The 22,591-nt window shown below is 52.1% G+C and overlaps 1 protein-coding gene and 1 long non-coding RNA gene across 2 annotated transcripts; both read left to right on the forward strand.

The window, feature by feature from the left end:
* The first annotated feature begins 1,364 nt into the window (after window positions 1-1,364).
* Window positions 1,365-22,162, forward strand: ppil3 (peptidylprolyl isomerase (cyclophilin)-like 3). The gene is made up of 6 exons (XM_078550466.1): window positions 1,365-1,439; window positions 1,537-1,611; window positions 5,801-5,894; window positions 9,153-9,220; window positions 15,395-15,513; window positions 20,539-22,162. Exons 1-6 carry the CDS (start codon window positions 1,437-1,439, stop codon window positions 20,663-20,665), a joined length of 486 nt encoding a protein of 161 aa, XP_078406592.1. The 5' UTR covers window positions 1,365-1,436; the 3' UTR covers window positions 20,666-22,162.
* LOC144685683 (uncharacterized) lies at window positions 12,924-15,039 on the forward strand. Its single transcript, XR_013577759.1, has 3 exons — window positions 12,924-13,080; window positions 13,702-13,847; window positions 15,016-15,039. It is a non-coding gene; the product is annotated as an uncharacterized LOC144685683 (long non-coding RNA).
* Window positions 22,163-22,591: the final 429 nt, after the last annotated feature.

Raw genomic sequence — 22,591 nt, forward strand, 5'->3', positions numbered from 1 at the left:
ATGGACTTCGAGTAGCTGCAGCTGGAGACACTTCCTTCACACATGGTCGCTCTGGACATTGGCAGTGTCCCTGACTTCCCACATTGCACAGGAGGAGTATTCCACTCGCTGAGATGCCCTGCTATGACTTACCTGAAATTACTCCCTCTAGTTTAAAGAATATTAAGGACAGAAGAAATACTTACCAGGTTCTACTTAGCATGGCCGCCGCTCCTCTTACTGAGGACGTTTTTCAGGTTCTGAATTATTTGTTAACAACATAATCAATTAAAACTTTCCTCTTCAGCAAACTCCCTCTCTCACCAAACTCCAACTGAAGGACTCTAAATGCACCCCAAAATAGCACTCCAATACAGACAGAAGCAGCACTGTAGATTGCTTGCTTTTATGCCATGTGAATCTAGCTTCTGAAAACCTGTTTAAGCCAGGTGACTAATTAAAAGCTCCAGCTGCAAGCAGAGCCTGTATACCCCTGTTTTGAAGCCGGACTAAAACTCACCTTCTCCCAACCCATACAGCAACTTTTAGTTTGTAGCTAAGTTAAAGAGAGGTTAGACTTTAGATAGAAATTAACCCTTATAAGTCCCTCTCTCACCAAACTCAACTGAAGCACTCTAATGTGGCTCAAAGCAGCACTCCAGTGCAGAGGTGGAAGGGTTGCAGTTGCATAAAGGTTGAACTTCAAGTAAAATCTAATCACCAAATGTCATGCAGTGAATTTAGCCTTTGCACAATCTAATTGTGGTCTGCTGAAAGTAAAAGCATTCAAAGAAAAAGTATCTCAACAGTCAGGTAGTAGACTCAAATGTCTATTAACTTTCACCAAATCCAAAGGTTTGCAACGAAGGTCTCTTCAGGGGTGACAAAGCTTTCTCATTTCGCAGATTTCCAACATTGCCGTCTCATAAATTTTAAGGGAGGTATTTGTTAGAGATGATAGAGCAGAGACATCGTCGAGGGGTAGTGAGGTCCTCAAACAGCGAGGAGGTCCTTGGAGAGCAGCCCGGAGCGAGTTGTGGGAGCAGCACACGGAGTGTGGAGGGGCTGAAGGAGGCTGGAAGAATGTGGGATGCTGCCATAGGCCTGGTTTTGTAATTTGACAATTTCCAAATTCCCCAGAGAGGAGCTCTTGTCATTCAAGCTCATTACCTTTGTTGCTTTAACCTTGCAGTGTGGAAATTATGTCCATTATTATCTAAGGTGCGGCCTGTGCGACTCCACAGCTGCAGTAAGACCACAAATCCTGTTGGGAGCGCCAGCGAGATAGAGCTTCGACTCCTCACAGAACGGGTGGTGATCAACCCCCGCCCCGGATAGGAAAGTTGCTTTTGACGGACGGTTTATCGGGTACGGCCGGAAGTAGTTTTGGACGGACGGTTTATCGGGAAGGACCGGAAGTAGTCTTGGGCGGACAGTTAATCGGGAAGGTGGGGGTGATGGTGAGTGAGAGCCGGGATTCGGTACATTGTTGCCCTGGTGACGGGACGGTGATCGGGGCCCTGGTTGCCATGGTGACGCTCTCTCTCTGTGTTTCAGGCTCTGACCATCCGCACGGAGCTCGGGGACATGAAGCTGGAATTGTTCAGCGAGAGGGCCCCAAGGAGCTGTGAGGTAGGTCTGCTCACTGATAGTTAGTCATGGTTAGTGATGGGGCCGGTTGGTGCTGGTTAGTGATGGGGCTGGTTGGTGCTGGTTAACGATGGAGCTGGTTAGTGATGGGGCTGGTTAGCGCTGGTAGGTGTTGGGGCTGGTTAGTGATGGCGTTGGTTAGCTGGTTAGTATTGACGCTGGTTAGTGATGGGGCTGGTAAGCACTGGTTAGTGATGGCGCTGGTTAGCACTGGTTAGTGATGGGGCTGGTTAGTGATGGGGCTGGTTAGTGATGGGGGTGGTTGGTGCAGGTTAGTGATGGGTCTATTTAGTGTTGGGGCTGGTTGGTGCTGGTTAGTGATGGGGCTGGTTAGTGATGGGGCTGGTTAGTGATGGGGCTGGTTAGTGATGGCGCTGGTTAGTGATGGCGCTGGTTAGTGATGGCGCTGGTTAGTGATGGCGCTGGTTGATGCTGGTTGGCGATGGGTCTGGTTGGCGATGGGTCTGGTTGGCGATGGGTCTGGTTGGCGATGGGTCTGGTTGGCGATGGGGCTGGTTGGCGATGGGGCTGGTTGGCGATGGGGCTGGTTGGCGATGGGGCTGGTTGGCGATGGGGCTGGTTGGCGATGGGGCTGGTTGGCGATAGGGATGGTTAGTGATGGCGCTGGTTGGCGCTGGTTATCTTTTAGGCTGGTTGGTGATAGGGCTGGTTGGTGATGGGGCTGGTGGGTGCCGGTTAGTGATCGGGCTGGTTAGTGAAGGCGCTGGTTGGTGCCGGTTAGTGATGGTGCTGGTTAGTGATGGGGCTGGTTGGCACTGATTAGTGATGGGGCTGGTTAGTGAAGGCGCTGGTTGGTGCTGGTTAGTAATGGTACTGGTTAGTGATGGGGCTGGTTAGTGATGGGGCTGGTTGTCGCTGGTCAGTGACAGGTCTGGTTGGCACTGGTTAGTGATGTGGCTGGTTGGTGCTGGTTAGTGATGGGGCTGGTTGGCGCTGGTTAATAATGGTACTGGTTAGTGATGAGGCCGGTTGGTGCTGGTTAGTGATGGGGCTGGTTGGCGCTGGTTAGTGATGGGGCAGGTTGGCGCTGGTTAGTGATGGCGCTGGTTAGTGATGGGGCTGGTTAGTGATGGCACTGGTTGATGCTGGTTAGTGATGGTGCTGGTTGGTGATGAAGCTGGTTAGTGATGGGGCTGGTTGGCGCTGGTTGGTGATGGGGCTGGTTGGTGATGGTGCTGGTTGGCGCCGGTTAGTGATCAGGCTGGTTAGTGAAGGCGTTGGTTGGGGCTGGTTAGTCATGGCGCTGGTTGGTGATGGGGCTGGTTGGCGCTGGTTAGTGATGGGGCTGGTTGGTGATGGTGCTTGTTGGCGCCGGTTAGTGATCAGGCTGGTTAGTGAAGGCGTTGGTTGGGGCTGGTTAGTGATGGCGCTGGTTGGTGATGGGGTTGGTTGGCGCTGGTTAGTGATGGGGCTGGTTGGTGATGGGGCTGGTTGGCGCCGGTTAGTGATCGGACTGGTTAGTGAAGGCGCTGGTTGGTGCTGGTTAGTGATGGCGCTGGTTAGTGATGGCGCTGGTTAGTGATGGCGCTGGTTAGTGATGGGGCTGGTTGGTGCTAGTTAGTGATGGGGCTGATTGTCGCTGGTCAGTCACAGGTCTGGTTGGCGCTGGTTAGTGATGGGGCTGGTTGGCACTGGTTAATAATGGTACTGGTTAGTGATGAGGCTGGTTGGTGCTGGTTAGTGATGGGGCTGGTTGTTGCTGGTTAGTGATGGGGCTGGTTGGCGCTGGATATTGATGGAGCTGGTTGGCACTGGTTAGTGATGGGGCTGGTTGGCACTAGTTAGTGATGGGGCTGGTTGGCGCTAGTTAGTGATGGGGCTGGTTGGCACTGATGAGTGATGGGGCTGGTTGGCACTGGTGAGTGATGGGACTGGTTGACACTGGTAAGTGATGGGGCTGGTTGGCACTGGTGAGTGATGGGGCTGGTTGGTGCTGGTTAGTGATGGGACCGGTTGGTGCTGGTGCTTGGCTCAGGTTTACTCACCAGCCAGGGTCCTGCTGTTGATCTGCTCTATTTTTGCCGTGAAGCTTTGTCCAGGATTTTCCCCATCGCTCTGAGTTTAGGCAGCAGAAGAAATAGTGTGGGTGAGGGGAAGTGGTGAGAGCGGTGCTGAATGGATATCTCCCTGATTGGAGCACACCCCCCAGGTGTCAGTACGGTCGCCATTGCTTTTCAACAGATACATAAGTGACCTGCACGTGGCTATAGGGAAAGCAATTTTAAAGTCTGCTGATGCTTCAAATTTAGCAACACAGTAAACTGTGGGCAGGATAGTAAATTATGGGAGGACATAGACAGTGAAATAAGCAGAAACACTTCAGAGTGGCAACAAGGTTTAGCAGGCTGATATAACGCTGGTAATGACAGGTCTGCCACTGTATAACACGAGGGTGCAGAACTGGTGGGGACGGGTCTGTCACTGTATAACACTAAGGTACAGGACTGGTGGAGACAGGTCTGTCACTGTCTAACACTGGGATATTGCACTGATGGGACAGGTCTGTCATTGTATAACACTGGGGTACAGTACAGGTGGGGCCATGTCTGTCACTGTATAACACTGGGGTACAGTACTAGTGGAGGCAGGTCTGTCACCATATAACACTGATGTACAGTACTGGTGAGACAGGTCTGTCACTGTACAACATAAGGGTACAGTACTGATGTGGCCAGGTCTGTCACTGTATAACACTGGGGTACAGTACTGGTGGAGGCAGGTCTGTCACTGTATAACACTGGGGTATAGTACTGGTGGAGGCAGGTCTGTCACTGTATAACACTGGGGTATAGTACTGGCAGGGACAGGTCTGTCACTGTATAACACTGGGGTACAGGACTGGTGGGGACAGGTCTGTTACTGTATAACACTGGGGTACAGTACTGGGGACGGGTCTATCACTGTATAACACTGGGGTACAGTATTGGTGGGGACGGGTATGTCACTGTATAAAACTGGGGTGCAGGACTGGTGGGTACAGGTCTGTCACTGTATAACACTGGGATAATATACTGGTGGGGACAGATCTGTTACTTTATAACACGGGTACAGTATTGGGGACAGATCTGTCACTGTATAACACTGGGGACAGGTCTGTCATTAACACTGGGGTACAGTACTGGTGGGGACAGGTCTGTCACTGTACAACACTGGGGTACAGTACTGGTGGTGACAGGTCTGTCACTATAACACTCGGAACAGGTCTGTCACTGCATAACACTGGTGTACAGAACTGGTGGGGACAGATATGTTGCTGTATTACATTGGGATACAGTGGTAGGGACAGGTCTGTCACTGTATAACACTGGGGCACTGTACTGGGGACAGGTCTGCCACTGTATAGCGCTGTGCAACAGGTCTGTCACTGTATAACGCCGGGGGAGAGGACTGATGGGGACAGACCTGTCACTGTACAACACTGGGGTACAGTAATGATGGGTACAAGTCTGTGACTGTATAATACTGCGATACTATACAGGTGGCAACAGGCCTGACACTGTATAACACTGTGGTACAGTACTGGTGCAGGCAGACCTTTCACTGTATAACACTGCAGTACAGTACTGGTGCGCATAGGTCTGTCACTGTATAACAGTGGGGTACAGTACTGGTGGGGACAGGTCTGTCACTGTATAACGCTGGGGACGAGGACTGATGGGAACAGACCTGTCACTGTACAAAACTGGGGTACAGTAATAATGGGTACAGATCTGTGACTGTATAATACTGCGATACAGTACTGGTGGCGACAGGCCTGTCAAAATATAACACTGGGGTACAGTACTGTTGCGGTCTGACCTGTCACTGTATAACACTGTGATAAAGGACTGATGGGGACAGATCAGCCACTGTATAAATCTGGGGTACAGTGCTGGTGCGGACAGGTCTGTCACTGCATAACACAGGAGTACAGTACTAGTGGGGACAGGTCTGTCACTGTATAACACTGGGGTACAGTACTGGTGGCGACAGGTCTGTCACTGTATAACACTGGGGTACAGTACTGGTGGGGACAGGTCTGTCATTGTATAACACTGAGGTACAGTATTGGTGGGGACAGGTCTGTCACTGTACGACACTGGGGTGTTACAGTTCCGCCTCTGCCCTTCCATTTAAAGCTGCTTCTCTTCCTGTTTTCCCTCTTCTCTAGAACTTCCTGGCACTGTGTGCTAGTGATTACTACAATGGCTGCCTATTTCATCGCAATATCAAAGGCTTCATTGTGCAGACTGGAGACCCGACAGGTAACGCTCCTACCGCGTTACCCCTGGTTTCAGCCACCCGAGCCCTAAGCTCTGGAATACTCCTGTACACCTCTCCACTTCGCGACCCCGCTTTCCCACCTTAGGACCATTTGCTTATCTGCTCTAATATCTCCCTGTGTGGCTTGGAGTTAGATTTTGTTTGAGAATCACTCCCATCTAAACGCTGTCGGATGTTTCACTGTGTTAAAGGTGTTATATAAATACAGATTGGTGTTATATTAAAAGTGCTATATTATTGTGACCAAGATGGGAGGAATGCACTGTCTGTCTCTAGTTCCACGACTCCACAGGTCAAAGCATATATTTAAATGATTTCTCTAGCTAGCTATATGACCAAATATGTGCTTTACCTATGAATCTCAGAATGAGCACTTAATGCCCAGGTTTCTTCAATAAACCACAAAAAACTATTAGTTTATTATAAAACCAGTCTTGTCGAGTAGAAGACAAAGCTTATCATCATACAGTATGAAATGTTTGGTTTCTCAGTGCTGGTCTGTGAAACAGTCGATGACTCTGCACTGCTTTTTCAGGTGGACTTGAGGAAAATTGTAGGCACTCAATTGCAGAATGTAGAGCAACTCAGGAACAGCCTCTATTCCCTTGCAGCTTTGGACTGGAAAGAGCTGTGGTCTTCTTGCAGTTGCTCCTTGTTTTCTCCTCAAAAGCAGAACCAGCTGACCAGTTTTTAACACAGTTTTCCAGGGATGGATTTTTTTCAAAGCTATAAACCACCATGTGACCCTCTTGTAAACAGTCCACTGGGGTCAAGAGGTTTCCAGTTTCTTTAAAACTGCTGAATTACCTTTTCTTGTAAAATGCTGCTTTGTCCAGGAACAGCAGCAACCAGAGTCCTTGCATTAACCCTTTAAGGGACAGTGACTTTTAAAACACCACAAATTCTTCCAGAATGTTCTTAGTCATTGAAGATGAACTGCAGCAGCAGAATTGTACTCGAACACAATCTATAACCTCATGTCCCGGCACATACCCCACTCTACCATCAAGCCAGGGGATCAACTCTGGTTCAATGAAGAGTGCAGGATGCCATGCCAGGGGCAGCACGAGGCAGACCTAAAAATGAGGTGTCAACCTGGTGAAGCTATAACACAGGACTACTTGTGTACCAAACAGCATAAGCAGCAAGTTATAGACAGGGCTAAGCGATCCCACAACCACCAGATCAGATCTAAGCTCTGCAGTCCTGCCACATCCAGCCGTGAATGGTAGTGGACAATTAAACAACTCACTAGAGGAGGAGGAGGCTCCACAAATATCCCCATCCTCAATGATAGAGGAGCCCAGCACATCAGTGCAAAAGATAAGGCTGAAGTATTTGCTACAATCTTCAGCCAGAAGTGCCTAGTGGATGATCCATCTCGGCCTCCTCCAGAGGGCCCCAGCATCACAGATGCCAGTCTTCAGCCAATTCAATTCACTCCATGTGATATCAAGAAATGGCTGAAGGCATTGGATACTGCATAGGCTAAGTTCCCTGATAATATTCCAGCAATAGTACTGAAGACTTGTGCTCCAGAACTTGCCGTGCCCCTAGCCAAGCTGTTTCAGTACAGCTACAACACTGGCATCTACCTGGCTTGAGAGAAATTGCCCAGGTATGTCCTGTACACAAAAAGAGGACAAATCCAACCCAGCCAATTACCGCCCCATCAGTCCATTCTCAATCATCAGCAAAGTAATGGAAGGGGTCATCAACAGTGCTATCAAGCAGCACTTGTTTAGCAATAACCTGCTCACTGACGCCCAGTTTGGGTTCCGCCAGGGCCACTCAGCTCCTGACCTCATTACAGCCTTGGTTCAAACATGGACAAAAGAGCCAGGTGAGGTGAGAGTGACTGCCCTTGATATTGACCGGGTGTGGCATCAAGGAGCCCTAGCAAAACTGGAGTCAGTGGGAATCGGTGGAAAACTCTTTGCTGGTTGGAGTCATACCTAGCAGAAAGGAAGATGGTTATGGTTGTTGGAGGTCAGTCATCTCAGCTCCAGAACATCACTGCAGGAGTTCCTCAGGGTAGTGTCCTCGACCCAACCATCTTCAGCTGCTTCATCAATGACCTTCCTTCCATCATAAGGTCAGAAGTGGGGATGTTCGCTGATGATTGCACAATGTTCAGCACCATTCACGATTCCTCAGATACTGAAGCAGTCTGTGTCCAAATGCACCAAGACCCGGACAATTTCCAGGCTTAGGCTGATAAGTGGCAAGTAACGTTCGTACCACACAAGTATCAGGCAATGACCATCTTCAACATGAGAGGGTCCAATCATCGCCCCCTGATATTCAATGGCATTACCATCACTGAATTCCCCACTATCAACATCCTAAGGGTTACCATTGACCAGAAACTGAACTGGACCAGCTATATAAATACTGTGGCTACAAGAGCAGGTCAGAGGCTAGGAATCGTGTGACGAGTAACCCACCTCCTGACTCCCCAAAGCCTGTCCACCATCTACAAGGCACAAGTCAGGAGTGTGATGGAATACTCCCCACTTGCCTGGATGAGTGCAGCTCCCACAACACTCAAGAAACTTGACACTGTCCAGGACAAAGCAGCTCACTCGATTGGCACCACATCCACAAACATTTACTTCCTCCACCACCGACGCACAGTGGCAGCAGTGTGTACCATCTACAAGATGCACTGCAGAATGCACTGAAGCTTGACACCATCCACAACAAAACAGCCTGCTTGATTGGCACCTGATCCACTCCCTTAAAGATTCACTCCCTCCACCACTGACGTACGGTAGCAGGAGTATGTACCATCCACAAGATGCACTGCAGAAACTCACCAAGGCTCCTTAGACAGCACCTTCCAAACCCATGACCACTACCATCTAAAAGAACAAGGACAGCAGATAGATGGGAACACCACCACCTGGAAGTTCCCCTCCAAGTCACTCACCATCCTGACTTGGAAATACATGATCGTTCCTTCACTGTCGCTGGGTCAAATCCTGGAACTCCCTCCCTAACAGCACTGTGGGTGTACCTACACCACATGGACTGCAGCGGTTCAAGAAGACAGCTCACCACCACCTTCTCAAGTGCAACTAGGGATGGGCAATAAATGGCGGCCCAGCCAGCGAAGCCCACATCCCATGAATGAATAATTTGTTTTGAAAATTCTGTGATCAAAGTGTTTTTGATAATATAAATACAGATTGGTGTTTTTGTTGTGGTAATTGCCTACATTGTGATGTTTCCCACAGACACTGGGAAAGGAGGTTCCAGTATCTGGGGGAGGAAGTTTGAAGATGAAATTAATGAACATCTTAAGGTAATTCAACAGTTCATATTTAAAATCTTTCTTTCTCATTGGAATGCGATTACCAGAGAATGACAGTGAGAACAGTGTGTGACTGCCAGTGAGAACAGTGTGTGACTGCCAGTGAGATCGGTGTGCGACTGCCAGTGAGATCGGTGTGCGACTGCCAGTGAGATCGGTGTGCGACTGCCAGTGAGACCGGTGTGCGACTGCCAGTGAGACCGGTGTGCGACTGCCAGTGAGACCGGTGTGCGACTGCCAGTGAGATCGGTGTGCGACTGCCAGTGAGACCGGGGTGCGACTGCCAGTGAGACCGGGGTGCGACTGCCAGTGAGACCGGGGTGCGACTGCCAGTGAGACCGGGGTGCAACTGCCAGTGAGACCGGGGTGCGACTGCCAGTGAGACCGGGGTGAGACTCTCCGTGAGAGCAGGGTGCGGCTCCCCGTGAGAGCAGGGTGCGTCTCCCCGTGAGAGCAGGGTGCGTCTCCCCGTGAGAGCGGGGTGCGACTCCCAGTGAGACCGGGGTGCGGCTCCCTGTGAGAGCAGGGTGCGGCTCCCCGTGAGAGCAGGGTGCGGCTCCCAGTGAGAGCAGGGTGCGGCTCCCCGTGAGAGCAGGGTGCGTCTCCCCATGAGAGCGGAGTGCGGCTCCCCGTGAGAGCGGGGTGCGGCTCCCCGTGAGAGCGGGATGCGGCTCCCAGTGAGAGCGGGGTGCGGCTCCCCGTGAGAGCGGGGTGCGGCTCCCAGTGAGAGCAGGGTGCGGCTCCCAGTGAGACCGGGGTGCGGCTCCCAGTGAGACCGGGGTGCGGCTCCCCGTGAGAGCGGGGTGCGGCTCCCCGTGAGAGCGGGGTGCGACTCCCAGTGAGACCGGGGTGCGGCTCCCCGTGAGAGCGGGGTGCGGCTCCCCGTGAGAGCGGGGTGCGTCTCCCCGTGAGAGCGGGGTGCGGCTCCCCGTGAGAGCGGGGTGCGGCTCCCCGTGAGAGCGGGGTGCGGCTCCCCGTGAGAGCGGTGTGCGGCTCCCCGTGAGAGCGGTGTGCGGCTCCCAGTGAGAGCAGGGTGCGGCTCCCAGTGAGATCTGGGTGCGACCCCCAGTGAGATCTGGGTGCGACCCCCAGTGAGATCTGGGTGCGACCCCCAGTGAGATCTGGGTGCGACTCCCAGTGAGATCTGGGTGCGACTCCCAGTGAGATCTGGGTGCGACTCCCAGTGAGATCTGGGTGCGACTCCCAGTGAGATCTGGGTGCGACTCCCAGTGAGATCTGGGTGCGACTCCCAGTGAGATCTGGGTGTGACTCCCAGTGAGATCTGGGTGCGACTCCCAGTGAGATCTGGGTGCGACTTCTATGTGAGATCAGCTATAATATTCCAAAATTCCCTGGATTCTGGAAAGGTTCCAGTGGATTAGAAGAATGCTAATGTAACACCCTTATTCAAAAAGCTGGGGAGGCAGAAAGTAGGAAACTATAGTCCAGTTAGTTTAACGTCTATCATTGAGAAATTGTTGGAATCCATTATTAAGGAACGAGTGAAGGGGCATTTGGAAAGTCAAAATGCAAACCATCAGAGTCAGCACGGTCTTATGAAGAGTAAATTGTGTTTGACTAATTTGCTAGAGTTCTTTGAAGATGTGACAAGCAAAGTGGATAATGGGGATCCTGTAGATGTAGTATATCTGGACTTCCAGAAGGCCTATGATAAGGTGCCGCACAAAAGATTAATACATAAGATAAGATCACACGGAGTTAGGGGTAATATATTAGCTTGGATAGAGGATTGGCTAACCAACAGAAAGCAGAGAGTTGGGAAAAATGGGTCTTTTCCTGGATGGCAAGCTGTAGCTAGTGGGGTGCCACAGGGTTCGGTCCTTGGGCCCCAACTATTTACAATCTATATTAATGACTTGGATTCAGGGATAGAAGGTACTATAGCTAAATTTGCAGATGACACCAAAATAGGTGGGAAAGTAAGTTGCAAGGAAGAAATAAGAAATTTACGAATAGATATGGACAGGTTAGGTGAATGGGCCAAAATTTGGCAGATGGAGTTTAACGCGAATAAGTGTGACATCCGTTTTGGTCGAAAGAATAAAAAGGCGACTTATTATTTAAATGGAGAGAAACTTCAGAATGCTTCAGTGCAGAGGAATCTGGGTGTCCTTGTGCATGAATCGCTGAAAGCTAGTATGCAGGTACAGCAGGTAATAAGGAAGGCAAATGGAATTTTGGCATTTATTGCTAAAGGAATAGAGTATAAAAATAGGGAAGTATTGTTGCAACTGTACAAGGCATTGTTGAGACCGCACCTGGAGTACTGTGCACAGTTTTGATCCCCTTACTTGAGGAAGGAGGCGGTTCAGAGCAGGTTCACTAGATTGATTCCAGAGATGCGGGGCTTGTCTTATGAGGAGAGATTGAGCAGTTTAGGCCTATATTCGTTAGAGTTTAGAAGGATGAGAGAAGATCTAATTGAGGTATATAAGATGCTAAAGGGGATAGACAAAGTAGACGTGGAGCGGATGTTTCCCCTTGTGGGGCATTCTAGAATGAGAGGCCATAGTTTTAGGCTAAGGGGTGGTAGATTTAAATCAGAGATGAGGAGGAATTACTTTTCTCAGAGGGTCATGAATCTGTGGAATTCACTACCTCAGAGTGCAGTGGATGCTGGGACACTGAATAAATTTAAGGAGGAGATAGACAGATTTTTAACGAGTAATGGGTTGAAAGGTTATGGGGAGAGGGCGGGAAATTGGAGTTGAGGCCAAAACGAGTTCTAATGAATGAATGGGCTTCCCGTGAATGAATGGTGGGGCAGGCTCGAGGGGCTGAATTGCCTACTCCTGCTCCAAGTTCTTATGTTCTCATGTTCTATCAGTGTGACTGCCGGTGAGATCAGTGTGACTGCCGGTGAGATCAGTGTGACTGCTGGTGAGACCGGTGCGCGACTGGCCGCGAGACCGGGGCGCGAATGGCGGCGAGACCGGGGCGCGACTGGCCGCGAGACCGGGGCGCGACTGGCCGCGAGACCGGGGCGCGACTGGCCGCGAGACCGGGGCGCGACTGGCCGCGAGACCGGGGCGCGACTGGCCGCGAGACCGGGGCGCGACTGGCCGCGAGACCGGGGCGCGACTGGCCGCGAGACCGGGGCGCGACTGGCCGCGAGACCGGGGCGCGACTGGCCGCGAGACCGGGGCGCGACTGGCCGCGAGACCGGGGCGCGACTGGCCGCGAGAGCACTGCGACTGCCGGTGAGATCAATGTGGCTCCTGGTGAGATCAGTGTGACTGCCGGTGAGTGACAGTGAGATCAGTGTGCGATCCCCAGTGGGATCAGTGAACGACTCCCAGCGAGACCAGAGTAAGACTCTTAGTGAGACCAGGGCGCGACTCCCAGTGAGATGAAGGCGCAACTCCCCGTGAGATCAGTGCGCGACTGCCCGTGAGACCAGTGCGCGACTGCCTGTGAGACCAGTGCGCGACTCCGCGTGAGGTCAGTGCGCGACTGCGCGTGAGGTCAGTGCGCGACTGCGCGTGAGGTCAGTGCGCGACTGCGCGTGAGGTCAGTGCGCGACTGCCAGTGAGGTCAGTGCGCGACTGCCAGTGAGGTCAGTGCGCGACTGCCAGTGAGACCAGTGTGGCTCCTGGTGAGACCAGTGTGGCTCCTGGTGAGACCAGTGTGGCTCCTGGTGAGACCAGTGTGGCTCCTGGTGAGATCAGTGTGGCTCCTGGTGAGATCAGCGTGACTGCCAGTGGGTGACAGTGAGATCAGTGTGTGCCTCCCAGCAGGATCAGTGCGCGACTCCCAACGAGATCAGGGTGCGACTCCCAGTGTGACCAGGGTGCGACTCCCAGTGTGACCAGGGTGCGACTCCGCGTGAGGTCAGTGTGCAACTCCGCGTGAGGTCAGTGTGCGACTGCCAGTGAGATCAGTGTGGCTCCTGGTGAGATCAGTGTGACTGCCAGTGAGATCAGTGTGACTGCCAGTGAGTGACAGTGAGAGCAGGATGCAACTCCCAGTGAGATTAGTGTGTGGCTCTCAGTGAGATCAGTGTGACTGCCAGTGAGTGACAGTGGGATCAGTGAACGACTCCCAGTGAGACCAGGGTACGACTCCTAGTGAGATGAAGGCGCAACTCCCCGTGAGGTCAGCGCGCGACTCTGCGTGAGGTCAGCGCGCGACTCCGCGTGAGGTCAGCGCGCGACTCCGCGTGAGGTCAGCGCGCGACTGCGCGTGAGGTCAGCGCGCGACTGCGCGTGAGGTCAGCGCGCGACTGCGCGTGAGGTCAGCGCGCGACTGCGCGTGAGGTCAGCGCGCGACTGCCAGTGAGGTCAGCGCGCGACTGCCAGTGAGGTCAGTGCGCGACTGCCAGTGAGACCAGTGTGGCTCCTGGTGAGACCAGTGTGGCTCCTGGTGAGACCAGTGTGGCTCCTGGTGAGACCAGTGTGGCTCCTGGTGAGACCAGTGTGGCTCCTGGTGAGACCAGTGTGGCTCCTGGTGAGATCAGCGTGACTGCCAGTGGGTGACAGTGAGATCAGTGTGTGCCTCCCAGCAGGATCAGGGTGCGACTCCCAACGAGATCAGGGTGCGACTCCCAGTGTGACCAGGGTGCGACTCCCAGTGTGACCAGGGTGCGACTCCGCGTGAGGTCAGTGTGCGACTCCGCGTGAGGTCAGTGTGCGACTCCGCGTGAGGTCAGTGTGCGACTCCGCGTGAGGTCAGTGTGCGACTGCCAGTGAGATCAGTGTGGCTCCTGGTGAGATCAGTGTGACTGCCAGTGAGATCAGTGTGACTGCCAGTGAGTGACAGTGAGAGCAGGATGCAACTCCCAATGAGATTAGTGTGTGGCTCTCAGTGAGATCAGTGTGACTGCCAGTGAGTGACAGTGGGATCAGTGAACGACTCCCAGTGAGACCAGGGTACGACTCCTAGTGAGATGAAGGCGCAACTCCCCGTGAGGTCAGCGCGCGACTCCGCGTGAGGTCAGCGCGCGACTCCGCGTGAGGTCAGCGCACGACTCCGCGTGAGGTCAGCGCCCGACTCCGCGTGAGGTCAGCGCGCGACTCCGCGTGAGGTCAGCGCGCGACTCCGCGTGAGGTCAGCGCGTGACTGCCGGTGAGGTCAGTGTGACTGCCGGTGAGATCAGTGTGACTGCCACTCACAGTGAGATCAGTGTGTGGCTCTCAGTGAGATCAGTGTGGCTGCCAGTGAGATCAATGTGGCTCCCAGTGTGATCAGTTTGACTCCCCGTGAGATCACTGTGACTGCCAGTGAGTGACAGTGAGATCAGTGTGCGACCCCCAGTGGGATCAGTGAACGACTCCCAGTGAGACCAGGGCACGACTCCTAGTGAGACCAGGGCGCGACTCCCAGTGAGATGAAGGCGCGACTGCCCGTGAGATCAGTGTGCGACTGCCCGTGAGATCAGTGTGCGACTGCCCGTGAGATCAGTGTGCGACTGCCCGTGAGATCAGTGTGCGACTGCCCGTGAGATCAGTGTGCGACTGCCCGTGAGATCAGTGTGCGACTGCCCGTGAGATCAGTGTGCGACTGCCCGTGAGATCAGTGTGCGACTGCCCGTGAGATCAGTGAGCGACTGCCCGTGAGAGCATGATGCGACTCCGCGTGAGACCAGTGCGCGACTCCTCGTGAGACCAGTGCGCGACTCCCCGTGTGAGCACTGCGACTGCCGGTGAGATCAGTGTGACTGCCGGTGAGATCAGTGTGACTGCCGGTGAGATCAGTGTGACTGTTAGTGAGTGACAGTGAGAGCAGGATGCAGCTCCCAGCGATACCGGGGCGCGGCTCCCAGCGAGACCGGGGCGCGGCTCCCAGCGAGACCGGGGCGCGGCTCCCAGCGAGACCGGGGCGCGGCTCCCAGCGAGACCGGGGCGCGGCTCCCAGCGAGACCGGGGCGCGGCTCCCAGCGAGACCGGGGCGCGGCTCCCAGCGAGACCGGGGCGCGGCTCCCAGCGAGACCGGGGCGCGGCTCCCAGCGAGACCACTGTGACTGCCAGTGGGTGACTGTGAGATCAGTGTGCGCCTCCCAGCAGGATCAGTACGCAACTCCCAGAGAGACCGGGGTGCGACTCCCAGTGAGATCAGGGTGCGACTCCCGGTGGGACCCGCGCGCGACTCCCAGTGAGTGACAGTGATCTGTGATTCAGTTCATCCAGCTATTCTGGTCTTTTTCAGCACAATGTCCGAGGGGTTGTGTCCATGGCGAACAGCGGCCCCAACACCAATGGTTCCCAGTTCTTCTTCACGTATGGGAAGCAGCCGCAGTTGGACATGAAGTACACAGTGTTTGGGAAGTAGGTTTATTCATTTCACGTCTTCCAGAAGCTGGTAGTCACAGGCTTCCTGACCCGGGAGGGTTTTAGTTCCTCGACTGTTTTTCTTTTTTTTTGCAAAAATATACTTTATTCATAAAATATCTTCAACCACATTCCAAACCATTTCAAAAACACCATTACAAGGGTACAATCAGGTTCAACTTTTACAAAATGTATCACCAGGTGCATCAATACAAAGAATATTACCATCATTTACAGCCTTTCATTTTCAGCTGTACAGCCCGAGGGGATTTAAACAGTTCCCAGTCCCTCGGTGCACTGTGGCAGAAAGGTCTTAGACAGCGGCCCTTCCCCATTGCGCCTTTGCGGCGGCTGCCCCAAGCTTTAGTGCGTCTCTCAGCAAGTAGTCCTGGACTTTGGAATGTGTCAGTGCACAACACTCGGTCGGGGACAACTCTGCGCTGGAAGACCAACAAGTTTCGGGCAGACCAAAGCGCGTCTTTCACCGAGTTGATGATCCCCCAGCTGCAGTTGATGTTTGTCTCTGTGTGTGTCCCCGGGAACAGCCCGTAGAGCAGAGTCCTGTGTCACAGAACTGCTCGGGATGAACCTCGACAGCAACCACTGCATCTCTCTCCAGACCTTCTTTGCAAAGGCACAATCCACAAGGAGGTGAACAACGGTCTCTTCCCCACCACAGCCACCTTGAGGGCAACGTGCCGAGGGGGTGAGACTCCTGGCGTGTAGGAAGGATCTGACAGGGAGGGCCTTTCTCACCACCAGCCAAGCCACGTCTTGGTGCTTGTTGGAAAGTTCTGGTGATGAGGCATTCTGCCAAATGACTTTGACAGTCTGCTCAGGAAACCATCCCACCGGATTCATCCTCTCCTTTTCCCTCAGGGCCTCTAAGACGTTACGTGCCGACCACTGCCTGATGGACTTGTGGTCAAAGGTGTTTTTCTGCATAAATTTTTCCACGAGGGATAGGTGGTACGGCACAGTCTTGGAGCGTTCTGCGGCAGCGTGGCCAGACCCATCCTTCGCAACACCGGGGACAGGTAGAACCTCAGCACGTAGTGACACTTGGTGTTTGCATACTGAGGGTCTACGCACCGCTTGATGCAGCCACACACAAAGGTGGCCATCAGTATGAGGGCGATGTTGGGCACGTTTTTTTCCCCCTTTATCTAGAGGCTTGTACATCACGTCCCTGCGGACACGATCCATTTTTGACCTCCAGATAAAGCGGAAGATGGCTCGAGTGATTGCCACCACGCAGGAGTATGGAATGGGCCAGACCTGCGCCACGTACAGCAACAGCGAGAGTGCCTCACACCTGATGACCAGGTTCTTACCTGCAATGGAGAGGGAGCGTCGCTCCCACATGCCCAGTTTCCTTTTCACCATTTACACTCGCTCCTTCCAGTTTCTAACGCATGCCCTGGTCCCTCCGAACCATATCCCCAGCACCTTCAGGCCGTCAGCCCTGACAGTGAAGGGGACAAAGGATCGGTCAGCCTAGTTCCCAAAGAACATGGCCTCGCTCTTCCCACGATTTACCTTGGCTCCCGAGGCCAGTTCGAACTGGTCGCAGATGTGGATCAGTCTGCGCACCAACAGCGGATCCGAGCAGAAGACGGTGACATCATCCATGTACAGGGAGGCTTTTACCTGAGTGCCTCCACTGCCTGGGATCGTCACTCCTCATGCCCGGATCCTTCCTGATGGACTCGGCAAAGGGTTCTATGCAACACACGAAAAGAACAGGCGAGAGAGGACAGCCCTGCCTGACTCCAGATTTAATCGGAAAGCTATCTGTTTCCCACCCATTGATTGAGACTGCGCTACTGATGTTAGTGTAGAGCTACTGATGTTAGTGTAGAGCAGTTGGATCCAATTTCGAATTCCCTCCCCAAACCCCATTTTGGAGAGCACATCCACCATGTAGGTGTGCGATATTCTGTCAAAGGCCTTCTCCTGATCCAAGCTGATGAGGCAGGTATCTACACCCCTGTCCTGTACATAGGCAATCGTATTCCTGAGCAGCGCGAGGCTGTCAGAGATCTTCCTGCCCGGCACAGTGCAGGTCTGGTTAGGGTGAATCACCAATTCCAGAGCGGATTTGACCCGATTGGCGATGACCTTGGACAGAATCTTATAGTCCACATTCAACAGTGAAATGGGTCGCCAATTTCTAATTTCCTCCCTTCCCCCCTTGTGCTTGTTGATGAGGGTGATAATGCCTTTCCTCATGGATTCTGACAGACTGCCGGCCAGGAGCATACTCTCGTACACTTCTAGCAGGTCTGGGCCGATCCAGTCCCACAGAGCCGAATACAACTCCGCCGGCAAGCCGTCGCTTCCGGGAGTCTTACTCTTCTTGAAGGACTCAAGGGCCTTAGTCAGTTCATCAGGAGTTAGCGGTTTGTCCAGGCTTTCCCACGTACTGTCGTCTAAGACCTCCGTGATAGAAGACAGGAAGGACTGGGAGGCCGTGCTGTCCGTGGGCTTCACGTCATACAATCCGGCATAAAAGGATTTGCTGATCCTCAAAATGTCGGACTGCGATGACTTTACTGAGCCGTCTTCTTCCTTCAGGCTGCTGATCACAGAGCTCTCACTGTGTACCTTTTGGAAGAAGAAACGTGAGCACGTCTCATCCTGCTCCACGGAGCGGACTCTGGAACGGAAGATGATCTTGGAGGCCTCCGAGGCAAAGTGCGAGGCTTGCTGGCTCTTCACCTCTTGGAGTTCCTCCTTGACATCGACTGCAGCCGGAGCAGATTCTGCATGTTTTTCTGGAGTTGAGACATTTCCCTCTGTTCCTTTCTAGCTTTCTGGGTGCCTTTAAGGATGAAAAACCTCTTGATGTTTCCCTTGATCGCTTCCCACCAGTGTGTCAGGGACTCAAAGAGGGGTTTCACGGTTCTCCAACCTTTGTAATCCCTCTTAAGCTCCTCAATGTTCTCTAGGGTCAGCAGTTGCACATTTAGCTTCCATGCCCCCCTGCCCACCCTCTGGTCCTTCTCTAAGTGGCAGTCCGCCAGTAGGAGGCAGTGGTCAGAGAAAAACACCGGCTTGACGTCGGTGGATCTGACTGTGAATGCACGGGACACAAACAGGAAGTCTATCCTGGAACGGATGGACCCGTCTGGCCGCGACCAGGTGTATCTACGCTGCGCTCCATCTGCAGGGTTGCTGAAGACGTCGTGCAGCTTGGCATCCTTAACTGTTTCCATCAGGGATCTGGACGTAGCGTCCAATCTGCTGTCAGCCCTGCTGGATCGTCCAGCCGCATCGATGATGCAGTTGAAGTCACCGCCCAGAATGACCGGCCTGGAGGTCGCCAGCAGCAGTGGGAGCTGCTGAAAAACCTCCAGCCGCTCGGCCCCTTGTGACGGGCCATACACGTTAATTAACCGGAGTGGAGCGTTCTTATACATTATGTCTGCTACGAGGAGGCGCCCGCCCACCACCTCCTTAACCTCGGAGACGGTGAAGTTGCCTCCCCGCAGCAGAATGCCCAGGCTGGAGGAACGAGAGTCGTTTCCGCCCGACCAGATCGATGGCTCATGGGACCACTATCGTGACCATTGCCTGTAGGAGCTGAGGTGCGGTATCACACACTCCTGCAGAAACAACATGTCAGCTTTGACCTTGGCAAGGTAGTCCAAGATCGCAACACATCGCGTAGTAGATTTAATGCTACGCACATTTATGGATACAATCTTTAAACCCATTTTAAATCATTTATTCTCCTACCAAACCTGTTGTCTCTGAGAGTCCCAGACCTTTAGTCTGCTCCTTCATACCCGTAGTGAGCTCAAATTCCTTCACTTTGGATGGGCTGAGGAAGTCCTCATTGGCAGTGTTCTGCTCGGGTGGCATCTGGGGGCTCGACTGTGTTTTTCAGCTGCTCCCACAGCCTGTCTTTGCAGGGGGATGTGCAGAATAGCAAAACAGCCACAACATAAGTAAGTGCCTGTCTCCCATTCTGACTGACCTGATCTGTGGCCATTAACATAATACATTACAGATATTTGAATCAATTCCTTTCTCTTTGTTTATAATGGGAGCTGCTCATGTAAACTTGTCACATAGTAAGTACTCTGTCCAGAGGTGCTGCAGCTCCATCAACTAGCAGACGTGTGTAATTACAGCGTTTACATAAGCAGGGTTACACTGCACCATGTCTTCGATATTCTTCCAGGTCCAGTGAGACCGACCTCCTTTATAATTGATCGGAGCATTATCTATTGAGGGGTGTGCCTGTACCGCCTTGTTTCCTTACCATCCTATAGAACACTGGGGTTAACAGCAGTGCCCACTGGAAGTATCCTTTCTGTCTTTCACACATACACTCCTCCAAGCTTTGTAAAGGAACTCTGTGTAAACAATATTAATCTCCAGGTATATGTGTGGCTGGAAGAGGCCGAGTAGGTTCAGACCAGCCCACAGATGGATCATGTGTTATTTGTGAACTACAGGTTGATGTGAGTTTTGGGCTGATACTGGGAGTTTCCTGTGCAGTGACAGTGAGCTCTGAATATAGCTGTGTACACTGAAGAGCAGCTACGAAGGGAGTTATGTTCACCGCTCATGGCTGCCTGTTAGTAGTGAGCACTCTGTGTAACAAAACTTGAACATGGGAACAGGAGGAGGCTATTTAGTTCCTCGAGCCCGTTCCATCATTCAATGCCTTTTCAGTGACCTCACTCCATATTCCTCGCTTTGCCCCATATCATTAATACCTATGGATAATAATAAAAATCTATCAATCTCAGGTTTAAAGTTTACTATTGATCAAACATCAATTGCCATTTGTGGAAGCATTCCAAACTTCTCCCACCCTGTGTGTGTAGAAATGTTTCCCAGTTTCACTCTTGAAATATCAGGCTCTAATTTGTAGACTCGAGTCCTGGACTCACCTTAATATATTGGAAACCTGGATCACATCATCCCTTACTCTTCTAAATTCCACAGAATGCAACCCTTGTTTGTGTTAGCTCTCCTCAAAATCTCTCTCTCTCTTCCTTCCACCAGGGTAATCGATGGTCTGGAGACTCTTGATGAGCTGGAGAAGCTTCCGGTAAATGAGAAAACATTCCGACCACTGACCGATGTCCGCATCAAAGATGTTGTTATTCATGCCAATCCGTTCGCACTCTGATCTCAGGTGTGGCCACAGGCACCTGTGGAGCTGAGCAATTTGAGCAAGATGCTGAGATTCCACTGAGACAGTTTGAAGCTGAGATCTGAGATCTGATCCCACCATTATACCTTCGCACTGCTCAGCTGGAGAAGGCCCACAGAAACCATATGGACCACAGGGGCTGTGGAGAAGGCTACCTATCATCCTCACCTCACTCGCTCACGCTCTCTCTCCTGCACCTACCCCTCTCGCCTCTCCCCTCTCTCACTGGCTTCCCTCTCCTTTGTCTCCATGTCTCTCTACCTCTCCCTCACATTTTTCTCTGCCTCTTTCTCTCTTCTTGCTCTCTATCCTTTCTCTCTGGGTTTCCCTCTATCTCTCTTTTCACTTCTCATTCTCTCCCATTTTTCTACTTCTTTCTCTCTCCCTGCCTCTCCCTCTTGTTCCCTCTTTCACTTTCTCTCTTCTCCCTCTCTTGCGTACCTCCCACTCTCTCCCCCCTCTACCTACCCATCTCTAGCTCCCCTCCTTTTTCTTTGTGTCTCTCTCTCCGCCTCCGCTCTCCCATTTCTTTCTGCCTCTTTCTCTATTCTTGCCTCTGTACCTCCTTTTTCTCTCTGGGTCTCCCTCTGTCTCCTTCTCCCTCTCTCCACCTCATTCTCTCTTCAATTTATCTGTGTCTTCCTCATTCCCTCTTTCTTTCTCCTCCCTCCCTCCTTCCTCCCCCCCCCCTCTCTCTCTTTCTCTCAATTGAGTTCCTCCCCAACCCAGTAAATGGAAGGAATTACTAAATGAATTGTTTTAAACTGGAAGAAAGCTGGGCGTGCACACATAGTCCATGTTGGAGGAGAGAACGTGCAAATTCAAGCTTCAGGTTATATCCTCAGTCAGAACACACCTGCTGATTCTTCTCAGCTCTTTTTTTCCAGCAGGATTTCACTTTCTTTATATTTCATCTTTCCCCCCACCCTGCCCCCAACTGCTGCAGCAGGATCTGATGCTTTATCATTGGCTTGGGAAACTGCCTGTGTGGACTGTTACTGCACTGGGTGATGCTGTTAATAACTGGGGCATCGGTTATTTGATGTGTCTTATACAAAGCATTCAGGCTGCAGCCTGTGTTTAAATAAACTGGGGTGATCTACGGAATTCTTACGGAATATTTTTATATGCAAGGTGAAAGCTTAATTTCTGAGTTGTTTGTGTTAAGGACAGTGATCTTTATATCAGCTGATGTAGGTACAAACACTGATGCAGGGGATGGGATTAAGGATTGCTGCATTCTTATGCTTTCTGTCTTGGCTGTGAATCTACAGACAGTGTCCTGGATATACTCGAGTTACAATCAAATAACTGTCTACAGATCAGGCATTGTTAGTGTGATGTGACCCTAGCGTACCTGGACATTGGTCTCCAGACAGGCTCAGCTTGGATTTTAACTGGGACAGACATTGCAAGTTACACTGTGTCCTTGCTGGTTCCCAATTTAATGAATATTAAATATTCCTTCTACTAGCTTGAACTTGTGGCTGTGATTTAATCTACAGTAATGTTCCAGAAGAATGCTTTCCATCCTGTATCTTTCTGTATGATCACCTCTCCGAGCCTCCAGGAATGTCTATACTATGGAATGCTGTTCACTCAATCAAGCAGATCAGGAGCGAGCCTGGGGTTAGTAGTTAGCCAATGTTAAAGGTTCATGAGCATTGTGAGACTGAAACAAGGAAAGGAAGGAGGGCTTTAAGTTGCATTGGTAGGAGCATTGAGGGCCGATGACAAATACTTTACTTGGGCTTTGGAATATTACGACCAATTTTGGATCCCGCACTAAATGAAGGATAGTGAGGCATTGGAGAGGATGTTGAAGGGGTAACAGGTTGGAACCAAATCTCCAAGCTCTAAGTTATAGGGATAGGCTGTGAGAGTCAGGGTTACTTTCATCTT

The sequence above is a fragment of the Cetorhinus maximus genome, chromosome 10, assembly GCF_964194155.1.
Source record: "Cetorhinus maximus chromosome 10, sCetMax3.hap1.1, whole genome shotgun sequence".
Classification (NCBI taxonomy): Eukaryota; Metazoa; Chordata; class Chondrichthyes; order Lamniformes; family Cetorhinidae; genus Cetorhinus; species Cetorhinus maximus.